Here is a 16,971-nt window from a genome sequence, read left to right as displayed (position 1 = left end):
TCATCAACAAAATCTTTAGAAAAATGACAACAGTAACATATTGCACACCATCGATCACTATATACTTCGATCTTGTAAACTTGAATGATTGTTCTTAAAATTAAATCTGAAAACAATCTTATAAAATCGAATAATTATTCTTACAATTAAATATTGTAATAAGCTTGTAAGAATTGTTAAGAAAATATCATTGTAATTCCCTTTACTTTCACTGTTTTTGACATCAGTTGGAATACCAAAGTACTCATTATAAGTGTCCAAAATATCAAAGCTATCTTTAAAATCGGCAAAAAAGAAACGATTATCTTTATCAGATGCCATTTTCAGAACTTCCTGTTTAGCATAGCAACGGTTTTAAGGGGGTTTTTCCGAGAGTTAAAGACTTCTATTGGCTAAACTGACTTCAGATTCAGAAAGATCACTCTTTGATTGGTCCAGATGCATGTGTTACAAAAATCGTTACCAATATTATAAATTCAGTTAGTGCAACTTCAAAGTCGGATAACTCAACTTCGTGATTTGCGACTTAACCATGGTTTCTGTGACCGCGACCCATATACTTATAATAATAGACTGTGTTTGATTCATTTAATTCGTTCTGCAGCCCAAAAACCTATGGTATGATAACTCCTGAATAAATACTGCCGATCTTTACGCGTATCAAAAAAACAAATGCATTATAAATATATAAAGAAGTGTGTAAAAGTAAAGTTTAAAGTAAAGTGAAGTTTAAACAACCTTTGCTTATGTACTATTTTATATTTTTGTTACATTTTAAATTCTCACCTGTAGCTTCTTATGTACTTATAAAACTTGGATGCTTCAAAATACTTTGAGAATCATATTTGGAAATTACTTGAGGTGCGGAGTCAAATATCTGCTTGAATTTTACATCGGCCATTTAAAGTCTGTCTGTTAAGACAATCGGGAGTTAGGTTTGATCGCATGTGAGTTCAATATGTACATTATTGATGTCCAGCCTATGGCACTTCATATGGCTATAATGCAATATTTGATGATTTGAAGTTTCACATTCATATATAACAAAATAGTTGAAATGGCCACCCTTTTTCATCAGGATCTTCTCACATTGACTTTAAAGTTTTTCAAGTTCCAACAATAGTTCGATATGTTTATTCGCAAAAAATAGGCATGATCAAGCATAGTTGGAAAGGAGCCAAATGGTTTCCGACATGATTTCCAAATAGTGATTGTTAGCCATCATGCTACTATTAATTTATATGCAAGACAGTAATAAAATAATTTCTGAAAAAATTCACATCAAATTGTCATGTAATTATGTATTACATATATTAAATAATTACATCACAATTACATAATTACATATTTGTGGTAGAATCACTGGGCGGGTGAAAGATTTGACAGTGACAATTGGATACATAATATGCAAAGGTGTTCATAATGCATAAAAATTGAATGCAGTTTTTGTTTTAAAAGGTTGGTTCTGGCTAATATGTGATTACTTTTAATTGTAACCACAACTGTGCTTCAAGGCAGACCTCACTTTGATTTTCATCGAGTACAAAACTTCTACCGCAATATATTTAATAGGCAAATGAAATGTTATTTTATACTACAGTACGACATTGTCTTTTGTAGTCAAACTAGGTCAAACAGCATTTTCATTCTGTAAATCATTTGCAACAAGTAATTTACGGAATAATTCGCAGCGTAGATCCTCATACAACTGATTTAGTAAAGCTCATGCGTCCGCAAGAAAACTATAGATAGTAATATAAACCTGGTCTTTTTGCTCTATAATAAGTAATAATACATGACATGTTCTAATTATAAGTTCTAACCACAATTAGTTCATTGAATGACTAATAACATTCCATATCCAAGTCAGCATTGTTTGATTTTTAGAGCCATTGGCACACAGCATCTCTCCCTTACAGCCAGTCACTATGAGAAGAGAGACTGCATCAAGCATTCCCAAAAGCAGAATGGTACTTAGATGTCCCTATTCATGTTTTTCAATATAGCTTTTCTAGTATATTGAATTCTTCCACAGTGTTTTTGTTCTACAGATAATTACTATCAAGAATATATGGGGCTCGCGTATGGGCCCCATTAGCTAATAAAATAATATCACTTCGGATTCAACTGAGCAGCAACATGCATTCATAAAGCTGACACATTTTGCTTATTATTAAACTTTGTTTGTTGTCATAACAATATAATAAAAAGAGCTTTTAATCAACATCCTGTATATTTTGTGGGCTGCAACTTGCAGCATTTAATGATAAATTGTGTTTGATTAACTGTAGGCTCATCAATGAATAACTTTAGATCAATTTTATATCGTCTTTGATGTAACAGTTCATAATTTTAGTACGGCTCGAGAATTATAAATCAAGCCTCAGGTATGTAAGCCACTACTACTGTATGTAGATTGCTAACTTTTAATAACTAACCATTTACAGGCAAGTGTTATAGGATCACCCACAAATGTTTCTCACTCTGGAGCTAAGAACGAAGAGGATGCAAGAAAGCTGATCGATGCTTTCATGATGGGGCAGTCCATCGAGTCAACAGACCTGCCAGTTCCTCTTCTGCCACCTTGTGATATCAATCCTGGCAGCACTTCAGGTCAGTATTGTATGTTGTATTTAACACGTAGATGCATGAATGCCTATAAATTTCACTATCTTGATAGGTTTGTATTGCCCTTCCTGACCAATACAAAGGTCATATAAAGAGACCTTTGTATTGCTCTGTTTGCAATACGAATCCGTGATAGAAATTTTCTGTGTTGCAAGGTGATTGTAGTTATTCAATAAATATTCAGGGTTGTCCACAGCATTTTATGCTATCAAGATATTTATAAGACATCTACAATAGGATAAAATAACGATCTAAAATGCTTGGCCAGCTTATCAGGGTGATGGAGCCATTAGAAAATTGATAAAATAAAACACTACAACACATATTTTTATTAATTACACTGGTCAAGTAGATTAAGACGAGGCTCTTTAAGAATGGATGGCCCTGAAAAAAACCAAGTTGGGCCAGGCTGTTACAAGTTCTGTTATTTGTCTGACATTATCATTTGGAATCGATGATTTATTTTTGCTGAATGGTCTTTCGTCTCTGATTTAAATTGACATAAAAACATCTGCTGTAGATGAGAGTTTTAGCCTGGTAAGTTTCATCGTTATTAATGTTGTGCCATTTTTGTTAGTGCCTTTCACTTTGTAGTTTGCTACCATATTTGTTCACGCACTATAAGTTGTTAAGTTTGAGAGAAATTGTTTATTGAAAGTAAGGTTTTTGAAATTTGATAAACAGATAGCTAAACGACAACATTCTTTTGATATTTATTAACACAGAAAGTCTGTTTTGCAATGCGATTTTAAGATTTGGCTTCTCAAATGACTTTGAGCCCGTAGCTAGTATGACAAAATTCATTTATGACATGGGACAGTTTATTTTGTTTTGTCAGGCACTAGAATGTGACAAGGTAAAGGTCTATACAAGGAAAACCATATACAAATAAAAACATATAAAGTTTTTGTATCATCTATAGTGCAGTGCAATAGAAATGACTTCATTGTGTATTCCCCAGTTGACCATGGTAATTACTGTTTAGCTATAGATAATACAACACCAGATGAGCCCCCACCACCAAACACTCAATTATTTCCCACCCCTGAGGATGTGACTATTGCTCATCAATCATCAACGCAAACTGAAGGGACAACAAAACAGATAAAAAGCCCTCCGATACCTGCAAGGCCCAAAGATCTTAATGTAGCTAATCATAATCTGGATAACGGAAGGTCGCCACGAGAACTGGAGGCTTCGGTTGATAGCAGTAGTTTTGTAAAAGGTCCTAGTTCAGGTCCTAGTTTGAGTTTAGATGGAAAGGAATCGAGTCCCAAACCAAAGAAGGCACCCCCACCTATTCCAATGAGATATTCAGAGACTAACGTCCAAGTAAAAGACGTAACACAAACAGGTGTATTACATTGCATACCAGCCACAAATGACTTGCCAGATAGTCTAGAGAGGAATGGAGTCGCTGTGACAAAGAGCTCCAAACCCTCCCCTCCACCAATACCTTCTAGGGCTGAAGAAATGAAAAGTCAAATGAAACCCACTCGCCCACCCATTCCACAAAGGCGCATGTTGTAAGCTTATTTATAGTTAGAAAATTTTAATATTTTTGAAGATGTATTGTCCACATGTTTTATGTCAATAGAGCTCATTTCATATTTTTTGTAAGTTTTGTTGCTATTACTAGTAGAACTTAATAATGAATTATTTTTATAAGATTTTTGTCATTCACTGTGCAGACGAAAGAATAGAAAATTTCGTCAAATTTCCTGTTGCAAGCGTTCCAACATATCAGTTCAATCTCAATGAAATTGCTTTGTAACTGTAGAATTGTTAACTTAACTTAAGATTTTAGTTTTGTGACGTTTTTCTAGTTACTGCCAAATGTTGAACTTAAATTATGTATACACATAGTGAGATTTGTTGTTCACTTTTCCTTCCAGTTCTCTTTCAATGAATACAAATATGCAAAATTTGTTTTCTAGTAACTATCTATGTTAGCAAGTCTGCATATATTTTTGTTATATTATTTAACATTTGTCAGCTCCTGTTGCCAGCAAATATATAAGACTGAAGGAAATTAAAGTCTCACTAACAAAGCTAATCAAATAATACACAAATTATATTAGGACCCTAAATACTTATAGCCATACAATTGTGCATACAAACTTGTTACAAGGCCTTGTATCACTTAGATGGAAACGGTCAGCAAAACCTGAATGTATGTTTGTTATCTAAACTATATACAAACTTCCAAATCATGTCATTTAAGCAATAGATGTGCTCAGAACTAAGAGGATCAAAACATGCGTATTGATGATTAAAATTGCAAATACAATAATTTGGTGATAAACATTGACCTAAGGATGGCAAACATTCAAGTTACTTACACCCATATATAACAACTATTATAGATAACATTAAAACACTGTTATCAACACTCTGAATGTCAAGAGTTTCTCGATAGTTTGTTTAAACTAAGCGTGGTGTAATCATAGCTTGGCAGTGATGCGCAATTGATTAATAGTGGCAATAGTCACTGCCATTTATTCAGGTACGCTTGACATTAATCAGATGCAGGCCAATATATAAACAAGGACGCTGGGGAAGAAAAGCAATACTACATGTGTATAGAATACGAGCAACTTCTCTTCTCTCTGGCATTCAAATTTGCAGTGATGGCAAAGTTTACTTATCTGATATCGCTGGCACTCGTATGCATGTTCTCCACAAGTATCTATTCGGCTTCAATTTTGGATCAGCTTTACGACTATTGTCCAGAGGCGTGTAACGGCGTTGCAGGGTATGAATTTCTGATAAAACATTGTTCTTGCTCACAAACGAAGGGAGTGTTTCGCTTTGGTAAAAGAATGCTGATGGACAATCCATATGACTACTATAACAACTAGATCAACAACAAAAAAGACAAACCTTGGTGAATATAAAGAGATTTCATCTACAAGGCCAGGCAGTCTCACCATTTGAGAACTATATACCTATACAGATATACAGACATTTTGACTCCTAGATCTATGAGAAGAAACAGCTGTTGATCATCATTGATTATTGTTGTGTAATTATTTCTTTACCAATGAAAATATTTTAATAAAACTGATGTTTATTTCTAATAAACATAACGATATGAGCCCTACCAATAGACTTTTTCTAATTGTAATAAGTGAAATGTATATCCAAAGGAGTTGGTCATGCCATTGCATAAAAACTAGGCGTGCTGTTGAAGTTTTGCTGGGCATACTATGAAACTGGTTCAAACCAAGTAATCAGCCAAGATATAATATAAATACTGCTTTACAGGAATATAATGTTCTACACTAATTATTCAAACAAATACAAAATGGTGAGAGATTAAAAATTGAACCCTGCTATACAATAAACTTCATGTAGCATGCACTCCAATTTTTTTTCAACAAATAAAAACTCTACCAAGAAGTGTAATTCTATTTTACTAGTCCAACTTCAGAACTACACTTTGGTACTTTCTCATAAAGTATTTTGAAATATCGAAACAATATTTTATCAATGTTGTTTTTATTTATAGTGTTTGTCACATTGTAACGCACCTATTCACGTGTCTAGTAGCTGTCTGACAAGCAAGTATTTAAAATTCACAGAGCCGTTTCAAAAGAGTGTAAATTAAGACTTCTCTACTAATCTTACTTGCATACAATGTGATTAGTTATGATAGGAATGATTTATCAAAAAATCAAAGCTAGACTACTGCTCATTGTTACCTTATTATGCCTTAGTCAAGAGTCGCAGCAGTAATTACAGAGAAATTACATAAACATTGCCACTTTATTCACTGCTAAAATATTAATTTCCATTATTTTATTTACGGTGTTGTACTTGGTTTTATAAAAAATACCAATATTAAATAATTTAAAGGTTGTAGGTTCAATAACACCTCGAGTAGTTTACCGGTTTGTGGAGGCACTCTTGAAGCTTGCAATCAACTCTTACCGCTCATAATAGGTAAATATCTGAGTTGGACTGATGGGTTGTTACATAACTGTTGAGAGAAGCAAGCATGTGTGCAGGCGACTTTCCTGCACAATAAACTTGGGTTGCTAGACCGGGATTACTTTAGCAAGCAAATGCCAAAGACTACAGAAACCTCACAGGCTCACTGAATCAAAAACTATAATATAATTATATCTCCTTGATTAAACATCTTTTAGTAGTTCAACTAGGAGAAGCATAATTTCAAACTTTAGAGAAAAGATGATGGGCAATGGTAATAATCCACCTTAGTATCAAACTGCCACCTTCAGAAGACAAGCTATATTTTATGGAAAAAATTGATAAAAGGCTCATAGAGTTATGCTGTTACAGGCAAACCTCGAATTATGATCGTTTTTTTGCATACAGTTTTTTTACATCCAGCATAAAATTCGACCAAGTATTTGTATCGGCATTTGAAATAATTGCATTCAAACAATGTCCAAAATTTCTCGACAAATTGAAATTTTGTAACTAAAAAGTTTGATAAACATTAAAGCTAAAACATGTAATAATAAAAAATAAAGCTAATATAATTCATATCTATTATGAGAGAGTAATATATGCTGCATACTTCGAGCACTCACTCTACCACTGAACCTGCACTCTGCCAAACCTACATTTCCATTCATGCATTTTAAAGGAAAAGTAACAATAAAAAACAATAATTAATAATTGTTTAATAATGTAATTTGTACTTATAATTTAATGCGTGCATTAAATTATATGCAATCATGTGATTCAATGTAATGCATCTGTTGTAATACTACATATGAAGTATTAAAACATTGCATGATTTTCGGATTGTGAAACAAAATACAATATTTTTATAAAAACATAAGCTCCAATATATGGCAATTTATACATATGGAGCAGATATCAAAGCAGAATAACTTTGTATGTTAAGGCATATAAAAGCATGCAAAATCTGGCACATAGTGGTGTTGGTGAAAACTGAAGGTTTATCCATTTGCAGTAGCATTAGGTAACAACTCACATCTGTATGCAAACATGATAACACATGCACGCCTGAAATACAATGAATCAGTAAATAGCTTATCGATGCAGCTCCCAAAATAGTTTTGATATAAACTGATTGCTACAAATATCACATCTATATGTACTAGCTGCAGCATAACAAAATAAAGTGCTTGCTCTATTAACTTGCAGCTTGTACGAATTATAGACTATTGGTAAGGGCATGAAGTAGATTGGATTACGAAAGCAGATTGTCCACCAGAATAATTGAACTATTGTGCAACACAGCAGCCAGGCGGCTGACTGGAGCTTTTCCCAATGCGACAACCACAATGATTCTTATGATTCAATGCCTGCTCCAAGTTTATTTAAACCCTGCTGACTTACATGCACAGTTTTTACAGGGAGTACCTGTCAAATATTTGTACAGAAATAGTAGGGGAATTTCAGTTTTCATCTGCTTCAACTGTCAAAGTGCTAGGTTGTAGTAGAAGTTATCTTTCTTTGTACGATAACTCCGAGTTACCTGCTCAAAATTATCACCATCTTCCACCTGAAACTAGCATTAACTACTTTTTGGTGCTTAGTTTTCAGCCTAGTGAGAATAACTTTTGTTTATTATTGGACGATGTACGTAATGTTGTTTGACCTAGTAATAAAACTTGCAATATTTGCAAACCTTTCCCAGAGCTGTTAGCTCTAGTGAAAAATGTATTTTTATCAACTCAATCATGTGAGCTTCATCCCATGTGCTAAGTTAGTAGTTTTAATATTCGGTTTATTAGATTAACTTTGTGGCTGCACGCGAGGCTTGCTCTACAAGCAAATGTCTTTGTTCAAGCCTCAAATATTCAATGAGACATTTTATCTCATAGGTTTATATTATATAAAGCCTAATATCCTAATATATATATATATATATATTAACTAAAAGCAAGTGTAAAAGCATATAAAAAGAGAACTCTACACTAAAAACCTAAAAGATAATTAGTGGAGTATGGAATATTTGAAAACTTATTGCGAAAAAAGTAAACTTTTAGTATTTGCGCTACAAATTTGAGTGCTTCGCGCGAAACAAATTTGTAGCGCAAATACTAAAAGTTTACTTTTTTCGCAATAAGTTTTCAAATATATATATATATACATATATATATGCGTGTGTGTCTGTGTATATATATTCAACAGTCAGCAGAATATAAATTGTTACAGCAGTCAGAATATATATATTCTGACTGCTGTAACAATTTAATCAAAGAAATGGAATCTGCCAGGTGTGACAAACAACAAATTCAACTTGCGTGAATATTATGATGGTGACAGTGTATTATTATACCAGACAATAGAAGTACTCACCAACTTATTTAAGCATTATGAGGGTATACCATCCCACCATAACCTTTTCGTATTATTTAGCTAGTTATAGAATTTGTAAGAACTTGTTAACAAATTTTACTTTTCTGTACAAATAGCGAATTTTGAATGCTATAGTATAAAGGATTAAGAAGATCAAATTCTAATCTTCTTTGTCATCTCAAATCTTAACAGCGTAAAAATCATGGATACATATTGACCATACCTAAAAACCCTAATTTTTAAAGATATCTTAGATATATTATAACCTCTCATATGGCAACTTTCATTTAAGGAGCTTGTTGAAGCACAGAAACGACCAAAGTGGTATTAGGCTAGCAATATTGTTCTATTACGTAGCTTACCATAACTATTACCTATGTTTGGTTTCTTATGGGCAATTGATCACTGACACAAAAGTCCTGATAAGCTTGTTAAAAAGGTATATAGCATATAAAGGCTTACATTATATCTTAGGCTATAAACCTATCAACTCCATTTGAGAAAACTAACTAGCGGCATACTGTATGTATTTATTGGGTATTTAATGTATGAGTATGTAATGGGTATTTGGATAGTTCATTGGTTGAAACTATTAATGTATTTTTCGGTATTTGTATATTTTACCAACCCAACGCTTGATTAGGCAAGTTAGAGTTGAATCAGAGCTATCATGATCAAGTATTTCAAATACTTAATGACTTAATGTTAGATAAACCTTTATGTCTTTGTTTTTGCAATAGCTTAAGATTGTAAATTTCAAAGTGTGTAAGTTGTCTCGATGGAGAAATTAGACAAATTCAAGCAAAAATTTTCACTAGTTCACATTGTTGTATTATGGGATTTGTGATGCTCAGGCTATATTGGCATCTGAACTCAAAGCGGTTGCGTGTGGTTGTGGCAATGACGGTGAGTGAATAAAGCTGGTGGGTTAAGCTAGTAGATTAGGTAGTATTAGGCAGTATTGGGTAGTATATACGGAAGTGGAACAGAAGATGGATTGTTCTCCTTCTTCTTTGCTTAAACTCATGTGAGAGCCTTCATTTATACAACATGGCGCAGTCGACAAAACCTTTTTTTTTATTGTTTGCGAAAATTTTCTAGAGGTGTTGTGATGATTGACAGTTCTTTTTCACGGGCGTGCAGGTGAGGGAACGTGTGGTGGTGTAGTGTTGTGGAGACGAGCTGTGGAGGCGAGTTGTTGCAGCTGTTAGGTGTATCAGCTGTGAAGTGTTATTTTTTAAGAGATAAGGGTGAGATGTTTACATTTATTATTCGTGCAGGAGATTGTGTGAATTAAAAAAAAGAGGAGGTGGAGAGTGAATTGTGTTGGTGAAGAATTGCGTTGTGACGTGAAAGAGTCCAGTTATCCGAAACTTGTGTTTGGTGAGCATAGTGATAGTTTATGAGAGAAATTTGTAGAAAAAAAAATTTACTGTCAAAAGTGCAGTTGAGAGGAGAGGTTATGAAGGTGGTAATAGACGTCTTATGAGAGGTACAGCTAAGTTGGTGCCGCCATTGAGAGCTATTGGGCACAGTGGTGCAGGAGTGTTAAAAGGTGCAGGGTTTGATTTACATGTAGATGGTGTAGATTTCACTTCTGAGAAGGCAGTGGAAATTTTGTAGGAATATTATAATAGGCAAGAAAGCATGTTTGTGAAGGGGCATAAGTTCTTGACAGCTAAACGGGCATTGAGTGAAAGTGATGAAGAGTTCTAAATGAATTGAATTGAGTTTTAGCAAATATGCCGAGGTAGTGAATAATGCTGATAGAGTAAGGTTTGCCCCAATAGTGGGGTTGAGGGATAGAGAAGTGAGTAGAAACTTCATGAAGAATACCAATTTTACTTGGGGAATGTTGAATGAGGCATTGAGGGCTTGTGAGATGGGGAATAATTAGGACAGGTTCTTGAGAGTGGAGAGTAGAGGTAGTAGCTTGGAAAGTGAAGAGGTAGCGAAGGTATCAGAGTACGACAGCCGTGCACAGTACCCGAATGGTGGTGATAGAGGAATCGATTCAGGAGGCAGATATTCTCCTAGAAGTAGTCCTAGAGCTGGTAGAAAGTATTATAGTGATAGTAGTGATGAATGTGATGTTAGTAGGTATGAAGCAAGGAGTCGAGAAACATGTAGCAAGACCTATACCTTCTAATGTTCCTGAGTAGCAAGAACAGGGACAGTAGAAGGTACATCTAAAGACAATAGCAAAGAGAGAAAGAGAGACAGTAGTAGGGAAAGGTATGTCGCTAGATAAGGAGAAAGTAGTAGAGGCGAGAAAGTTTGCTGCAATTGCAATGGCCATGAGATACAGAGTTGTCCCTTCATTATATGTTTTCCTTGTGGGAAATGAGGTCATGTATCCCAATATTGCAGGGATAAAGGTAGAGAAATGAGGTATGACAGACAAGGTATTAGCATTAGACTAGGAGGTAGCCGCGACAGCAGCTATGAAAGGTATGGTAGTCGAGATAGTAGTAAGGAAAGGTATAGAAGCAGAGAAAGTCCTCGTGAGGTGAAAGATAAGTGGAGTAGATACAGCAATAACGGTATGCACAGGTATGAGAGAGATAAATAAGCATGATGAAAAGTACAGTGGCAGTAGCAGAGGTAAAAGGGTAAGATTTTCTGGCTCTAGGGATAAATATGCTGAAAACCAATGACTAGGCCGGAAAATTTTACAGTATTGGAAAGTTAATGGAGTGAATGTCGAGTTTACGTTTGATACTAGAGCTGAGGTGTCGATAATAACCGAGGCAACAGCCAATAGGTTAGACATATAGTTAAAGAAGCTATCAAAAGCTTTAGAAAATGCTGAAAGTAGTGAGTTGAATGTGGTTGGAAGTGTGGTAGTTCATTTGGAAAGTAATCACAGGACTATGGATGCTGAAGTTTATGTGGTGAAAGGGTTGAGAACAAACTATTTGGGCATAACTGAGTTGGACCAGCTGAAATTATTGGCTGTTGTAAATGCGTCATGCGAGAGCAAGTTTGAGCCTGTTAAGGAGTGTGGAGGTATTAAGCCAATTGATTCATTTTTGTTGAGAGCCGTTACTGCTGGATTAAGTTGTCACGTTTTAGACGGTGTAAAGTTACAAAGCCTGACAAATCAGTCTGACAGGGAGAACGAGGTTGAGAAAGGCTATATAGGTTGAGATTTGTGGACTTTTAAAACCAAAGGAGCGATGAGTAGTGGATGTGCAGTAATAGGAAGGTATATGAAAAACTAGCACAAGGACAGTGGTGAAAAGATGGGCAATCAAGGGGGACAGCCATGACTGTGTTCCCTATCATGCCCCATTGACACTTTCACCTCTCTGGTGCTTTAGACAGAAGGGGGACAGCCTAAGGCACCAGAGAGGTGAAAACGTCAATGGGGGCATGATAGGGATCACAGTCGTGCTGAGATAAGTGAAGGTGCTAAGAAAGTGGCTGGACCAATATCTATAATAGAGAAGGTGAGCTCTTTGTTAGCTGAGGTGTCCAGGGATGGAATGTTGAGCAGAATTCAATATGAGAGAAGGTTGGTGGAGAATGAGAGGGAGGATAAGGAGGTACAGAAGATGTTGAAAATGGCTAGGCTAAAAGCCAAGCCTGATGCAGCAGTCGAGGATTTGGAGAATGCGGAGGCATTCAAGGTGACAATTGAGCAGTGGGCTGAGGTCCAGAGGAGAATCGTTGATAGTAGACCTGCACGAGATGCAGGGTCAAACAGATTTTGATGTATTTGGGCCTATGAACACTCCCAGCCCTGTGGTGCAACCCCCTGTGTAGTCGATTACAACCCAGGTGAAGCCCTCCTACAGGATGCCTGCCGAGCCCGCCTCTATTGGGGAGAGTGTGGCAATGATACTAGAATAAACCCCAGGGTTGATACTCCCCCAAAAGACCCATTAGGCTCAGCCCAAAGTCACGTTTTAGGGGGGCTTCAGACGATGCGGCACTGTCAGTGAATTTGCTAGTTTAGGGGGAGGAGGGTTTTCACAGCCAAGCCAGTGAAAGAGCCCATGTTTCTCATAGCTTGGCCTGATTAGGTATTCCCCTAGAATCCTAGATACATAGGCGATACATATGCTATAGGCCTAGTAGAAATTATTTTTATAGCTTCTGAATCATATTGGATGTTTAGCGGGGCATGGAACCTAGGCGCCCCCTAAAGAACTCCCAGTGTTTAGGGGGTATATTTCAAATTGACCAACCAGGTGATTGGGGGCCATTGGGGCACAATATCCAAATCTGGGCCTAGCCAGGCGGGTATTTCTTTCAGAGTACCAACCCTGGGAAATACACTTGAAGTACTGGATACACCAGTAGGTATTACGAGGACGCGTGTTTTATCTCCAACTCGGTGTGCTAAACCAATGATGTACAGCCACCCCCCCCCAACCATATACAGCCCTGTGGCCGTGGGGGCTGTATATCATTGGCTAAATTAATTACTTTAGCATTCAAATCATAAAAATAAATGTTGTCTGGTAAACTTTATTTACGATGCTATATCACAGCTATAAATTTATTAAAAAAAACTGCTATGACAGCTCAGATATAATGAGTGGCAGCAAAAATGAAGTAACAGTATTTTACAGCACCATGAGAAAATTCTTAATTAATGACACGATATGAGCACTAGTATCTGCAGCAATAGAAAGCAACGGTAACTCATTAATAACATTGCTAAATGCAATTTTGCAATAAAAGCTATTATAAAACGGGTAGAACATCTAAGGCCTTTCTCGACATCAGCATTGCCATGTAGCGACACTGCTGAAGTCGCCCAGTTGGACTTTAGCAGCGTTCATTCAGTAAAGGTGAAGGTGGTTTTTCAGTTTGTAGCCTTAAAATTAGTATTCGTATAATGAAATATGAACGTGTCTCACGTTATACGTTAACTTTTGTGCTATCCTTCAACGATTGCATTTCTAACCAATGTTGCTTCGCTTTTACTTGATTCTTGCAGATCCAACTGGATAGGATTTGCATATTGGACAAAAATACCTTTTTTTCTCTCGAATGTGCTAATATTTGAGCAGACGTGTAAGAAAAAATGTGTTGCAAACATAATAGATTTTCTCAAATTAAAAACAGACTTTAGGTCAGTGTAAATATGTTTACTGAGGGAATTCTTTTAGCCTCTGGCTACCTTCGGTTTGGTCACGTATACAGGGGCACTTGAATTTTGCTTTCAGTAACCATTTTTTTATTTTATAGAAATGCACTATAAGCGAAATTTTGTACTAAAAATGTTTAAAAACAAGGCTAAAAACATTTTAGCCCTTTATTTTCAGTCTAGCACTTGTTGTGTCTTTATAAGGCACTTCAAGTCTCAATGCTTAAATGCACATTATTTATATATTGATTAGTATATTAGTCTAATAAGGTGTTTTTATATGCTTACTTTGGCATAGTTTTACTTATGTTTTTAGAAGTCGTGGAAGGTCTACGCTCATTAGTGTAATTTTTGGTAGCAACCATTAAACTGAATCCAATCAATATTTTAGGTTCATGCAGAATGTGATTAGACAATGGAAGTATTCTCAAATGCTGATCGAGCAGTTTAATAGGAACAGTTTTGTAGGTTAGATTGCATAGTAATCCTGCGGTTCACCAAGATCGGCTTACAGCTAAAATCGTGCCTTTTTATTGAGGTTCTTGAGCTTTAGCAGAACTAGACATGTGCGGCTGGTTACTACACAAGAAACAACAAAATTGAGCTAACAACAAAAGCAAATACAAATTGTCTCATTTTTGTTGTTTGTTGTGACACTATGCCTTGTCTAACACCTAGCAACAAAAGCAGATACAAAAGTGTGTGTTAGACAAGGCATAGTGGCAAAAAACTGCTTTTCATCTTTTACTAGCTCTTCAAAGATGTCCTCTAAGGTAGCAGGTCAAAATGTTGTAAGTAAGCACCTGTAAGAGGAGTTTGCTGTAACAGGCAAGCGTTGTATGTCAGGAAGGTTATGTATGGAAGTGTACCGGTTTTACATTGCGTTGCTCTGTTTATCGTGTCCAGTTTAGAGCCCTTTCAGTTCATTAACATTAAAAGCATTTAGTATAGGAAGTCATGGCAAGTCATGGTATTATCATATTTGAAATATGGTATTTCCTTGTGTTGCCTATCTCATTCAGCATTGTGGCTTGAGTACTTGTCTAATGGCGTTATTTTACAGAAGTTCAAACGAGAATTTTCGCAAACCTAAACAATTCAACTCGACAAAATCTTGAAGGTGTAACCTGAACCATATGAAATTTTTCGTTTGCTGTAACTTTTTGTGGTAGGTGACCAGTTTTATGATATATTTCATACTATTCATATACATTATATAAGCTAAAGTTGAATACACCTGTTGCTGTTTTGGCCCTTCCCGTTTTGCTCTGCTTGTGCAAAATGTTCTCTGGTAGAATAAAAGCTTTTATAAAGTGGAGACAAGCATGTACGTCTCATATGTTGGTAAATTGTAGCCCGCAATTGTGACCATATACATGGCATCAAAGTGACATTTTTCTTACAAACAGTAAGTTATCGCAACTTCCGATCTGGAATGCTCTCAAGTTTCAACAGTACATTGGTCCTGGGCTCTTAATGATGGGCAGCTGAGGGTTTAGAAATGGCTGGGGATCTAAATTGGCCTGCTATGTTGCTTGACATGTTGCTTTTATTCACAGCATTTCAATGCTGGCCAGTATATTTTTTTGATGAAGTTCAGGTGCTATAGTGGTTTTGAGATGGTGCTTCAGATACTATTGGTCTAGTTAGCTTGGAAATCTATTATACAACATGTAATTGTCAGCCAGAGATTGTTTTATAAATGTCGTAAATAATTTTATGGTAGTAGGTTTGGCTTGGCTAAAGCTAATATGTTGACATTTTAGTGAATAAAACCTATAAATAAACTTACAATCCGCCCTAAATTAGTTTTAAAGAATTCGTTTGTTGCTATCATCTGTGATTACTCTGTCATCATCAAAGAATCTACTCTGAATGTGCCCCTTACTGTTGTGGGTCATGAACATACATTTGTCACTTATCAGACCTTGAAGTAAACTTTCCTATGTCACAAAATTACCAAGCTTGCGCCTCTTTATCTGCTGCATTTTTCATATACATTCATATCACGTTTTATATTTGTCGTAGCATTCTGAAATCTGATAGACAAGCCTATGAAGATTATATATAGCAGTTAACTTCATCAAAGCATTTGTTTATAATTCTGTCATAACAGTGTTATAAAGAGAGCAGACAATAGAGAGCATCTTTGGCTAGTGATCTAGAATGCCTGACCTGGAATAACAGGTGGGGTTTAATTCTTAAAAAAGGTCACTGATGGTATAAGAATAACATCTACCCTTAAATTGCTCTCTGTAACTGGGCATGTCTCCAGTCGTCGAGGTTCCCTTACCACTGGACTCAGACATGTCTAGCCAAGATCACAGGACCATTGTTTGTACATTGGTTTAGACTGCTCACAGTATCACGATAGGTTTTAGGCAAAATATTATTTTTTCTCTCTTTCTCCGACATTAGCCCGTTTCAGCTCAATACATTTGTACAAACTCTCAATAATTAGTGTATCTGTAGTTTAGAATATTCTAGAATTTCTAGCGGCAATAATTTTGATATTCATAAGATAAAAAACAAAATAAAACATCTAGCAGATGAGTTTCACCAACCGAGTTTTCATTTTCTACAGAGCTTACTCCTTTCTGTAATCATACTGATTAAGATGACACCATGCAAAAAGTTTGCAATGCTGTAGCGTCATCTTTTTAAGATTATCATGTGAGGCGTAGCAAGAATATGAATTCAACAAACACGGGGTTGTAATTTTAAAATAACACTTACTGATTCAATCAAAGTAACCTCGTAACCGCAGCACTTTTGGGATGAAGCAGTCATGCAACCGCATCCAGGTACTTACAAATGTGGTTAGCGGTTTTTCCTGCAAACAACTAGTTAAGAGTATGAATCTTGGAAAGGTTAATGCTAGTGTCAGGAATGGTGTCTTGATAAAATATTCTAGTCACTCGCTGTGCCGACAGTATAGC

The 16,971-nt window shown here is 35.8% G+C and overlaps 2 protein-coding genes across 2 annotated transcripts in view; both read left to right on the top strand.

Annotated features, from left to right (window-relative positions):
- The window catches only part of LOC137401054 (synaptojanin-1-like), an 81,625-nt gene extending 77,066 nt beyond the window's left edge, over positions 1-4,559 (top strand). Inside the window, exons 25-27 of the mRNA XM_068087405.1 lie at positions 1,888-1,970; positions 2,448-2,613; positions 3,614-4,559. Of these exons, the coding sequence (XP_067943506.1) occupies positions 1,888-1,970; positions 2,448-2,613; positions 3,614-4,158 (794 nt within the window). The 3' untranslated portion in view covers positions 4,159-4,559. The remainder of the gene's footprint in view (positions 1-1,887; positions 1,971-2,447; positions 2,614-3,613) is intronic.
- Positions 4,560-9,765: 5,206 nt separating this feature from the next.
- On the top strand, positions 9,766-12,647 carry LOC137385808 (arginine/serine-rich coiled-coil protein 2-like). Its single transcript, XM_068072375.1, has 5 exons — positions 9,766-9,837; positions 10,829-10,985; positions 11,094-11,166; positions 11,302-11,484; positions 12,314-12,647. The coding sequence occupies exons 1-5, from the start codon at positions 9,766-9,768 to the stop codon at positions 12,645-12,647; spliced, it is 819 nt and encodes a 272-aa protein (XP_067928476.1).
- The last annotated feature ends 4,324 nt before the right edge of the window (positions 12,648-16,971 follow it).

This window comes from Watersipora subatra, chromosome 1, assembly GCF_963576615.1.
Source record: "Watersipora subatra chromosome 1, tzWatSuba1.1, whole genome shotgun sequence".
In the NCBI taxonomy this organism is placed as follows: Eukaryota; Metazoa; Bryozoa; class Gymnolaemata; order Cheilostomatida; family Watersiporidae; genus Watersipora; species Watersipora subatra.
This window is presented reverse-complemented; position numbering and strand designations above follow the sequence as displayed.

Bases quoted from the DNA above. Each gene is read 5' to 3' on its own strand.
- LOC137385808 (XM_068072375.1), top strand. From the start codon at position 9,766: ATGGGATTTGTGATGCTCAGGCTATATTGGCATCTGAACTCAAAGCGG. The intron at 10,986-11,093 runs GTAGAAAGTATT...GTTCCTGAGTAG, and splicing joins TAGAAGTAGTCCTAGAGCTG to CAAGAACAGGGACAGTAGAA. The intron at 11,167-11,301 runs GTATGTCGCTAG...CCAATATTGCAG, and splicing joins AGAGACAGTAGTAGGGAAAG to GGATAAAGGTAGAGAAATGA.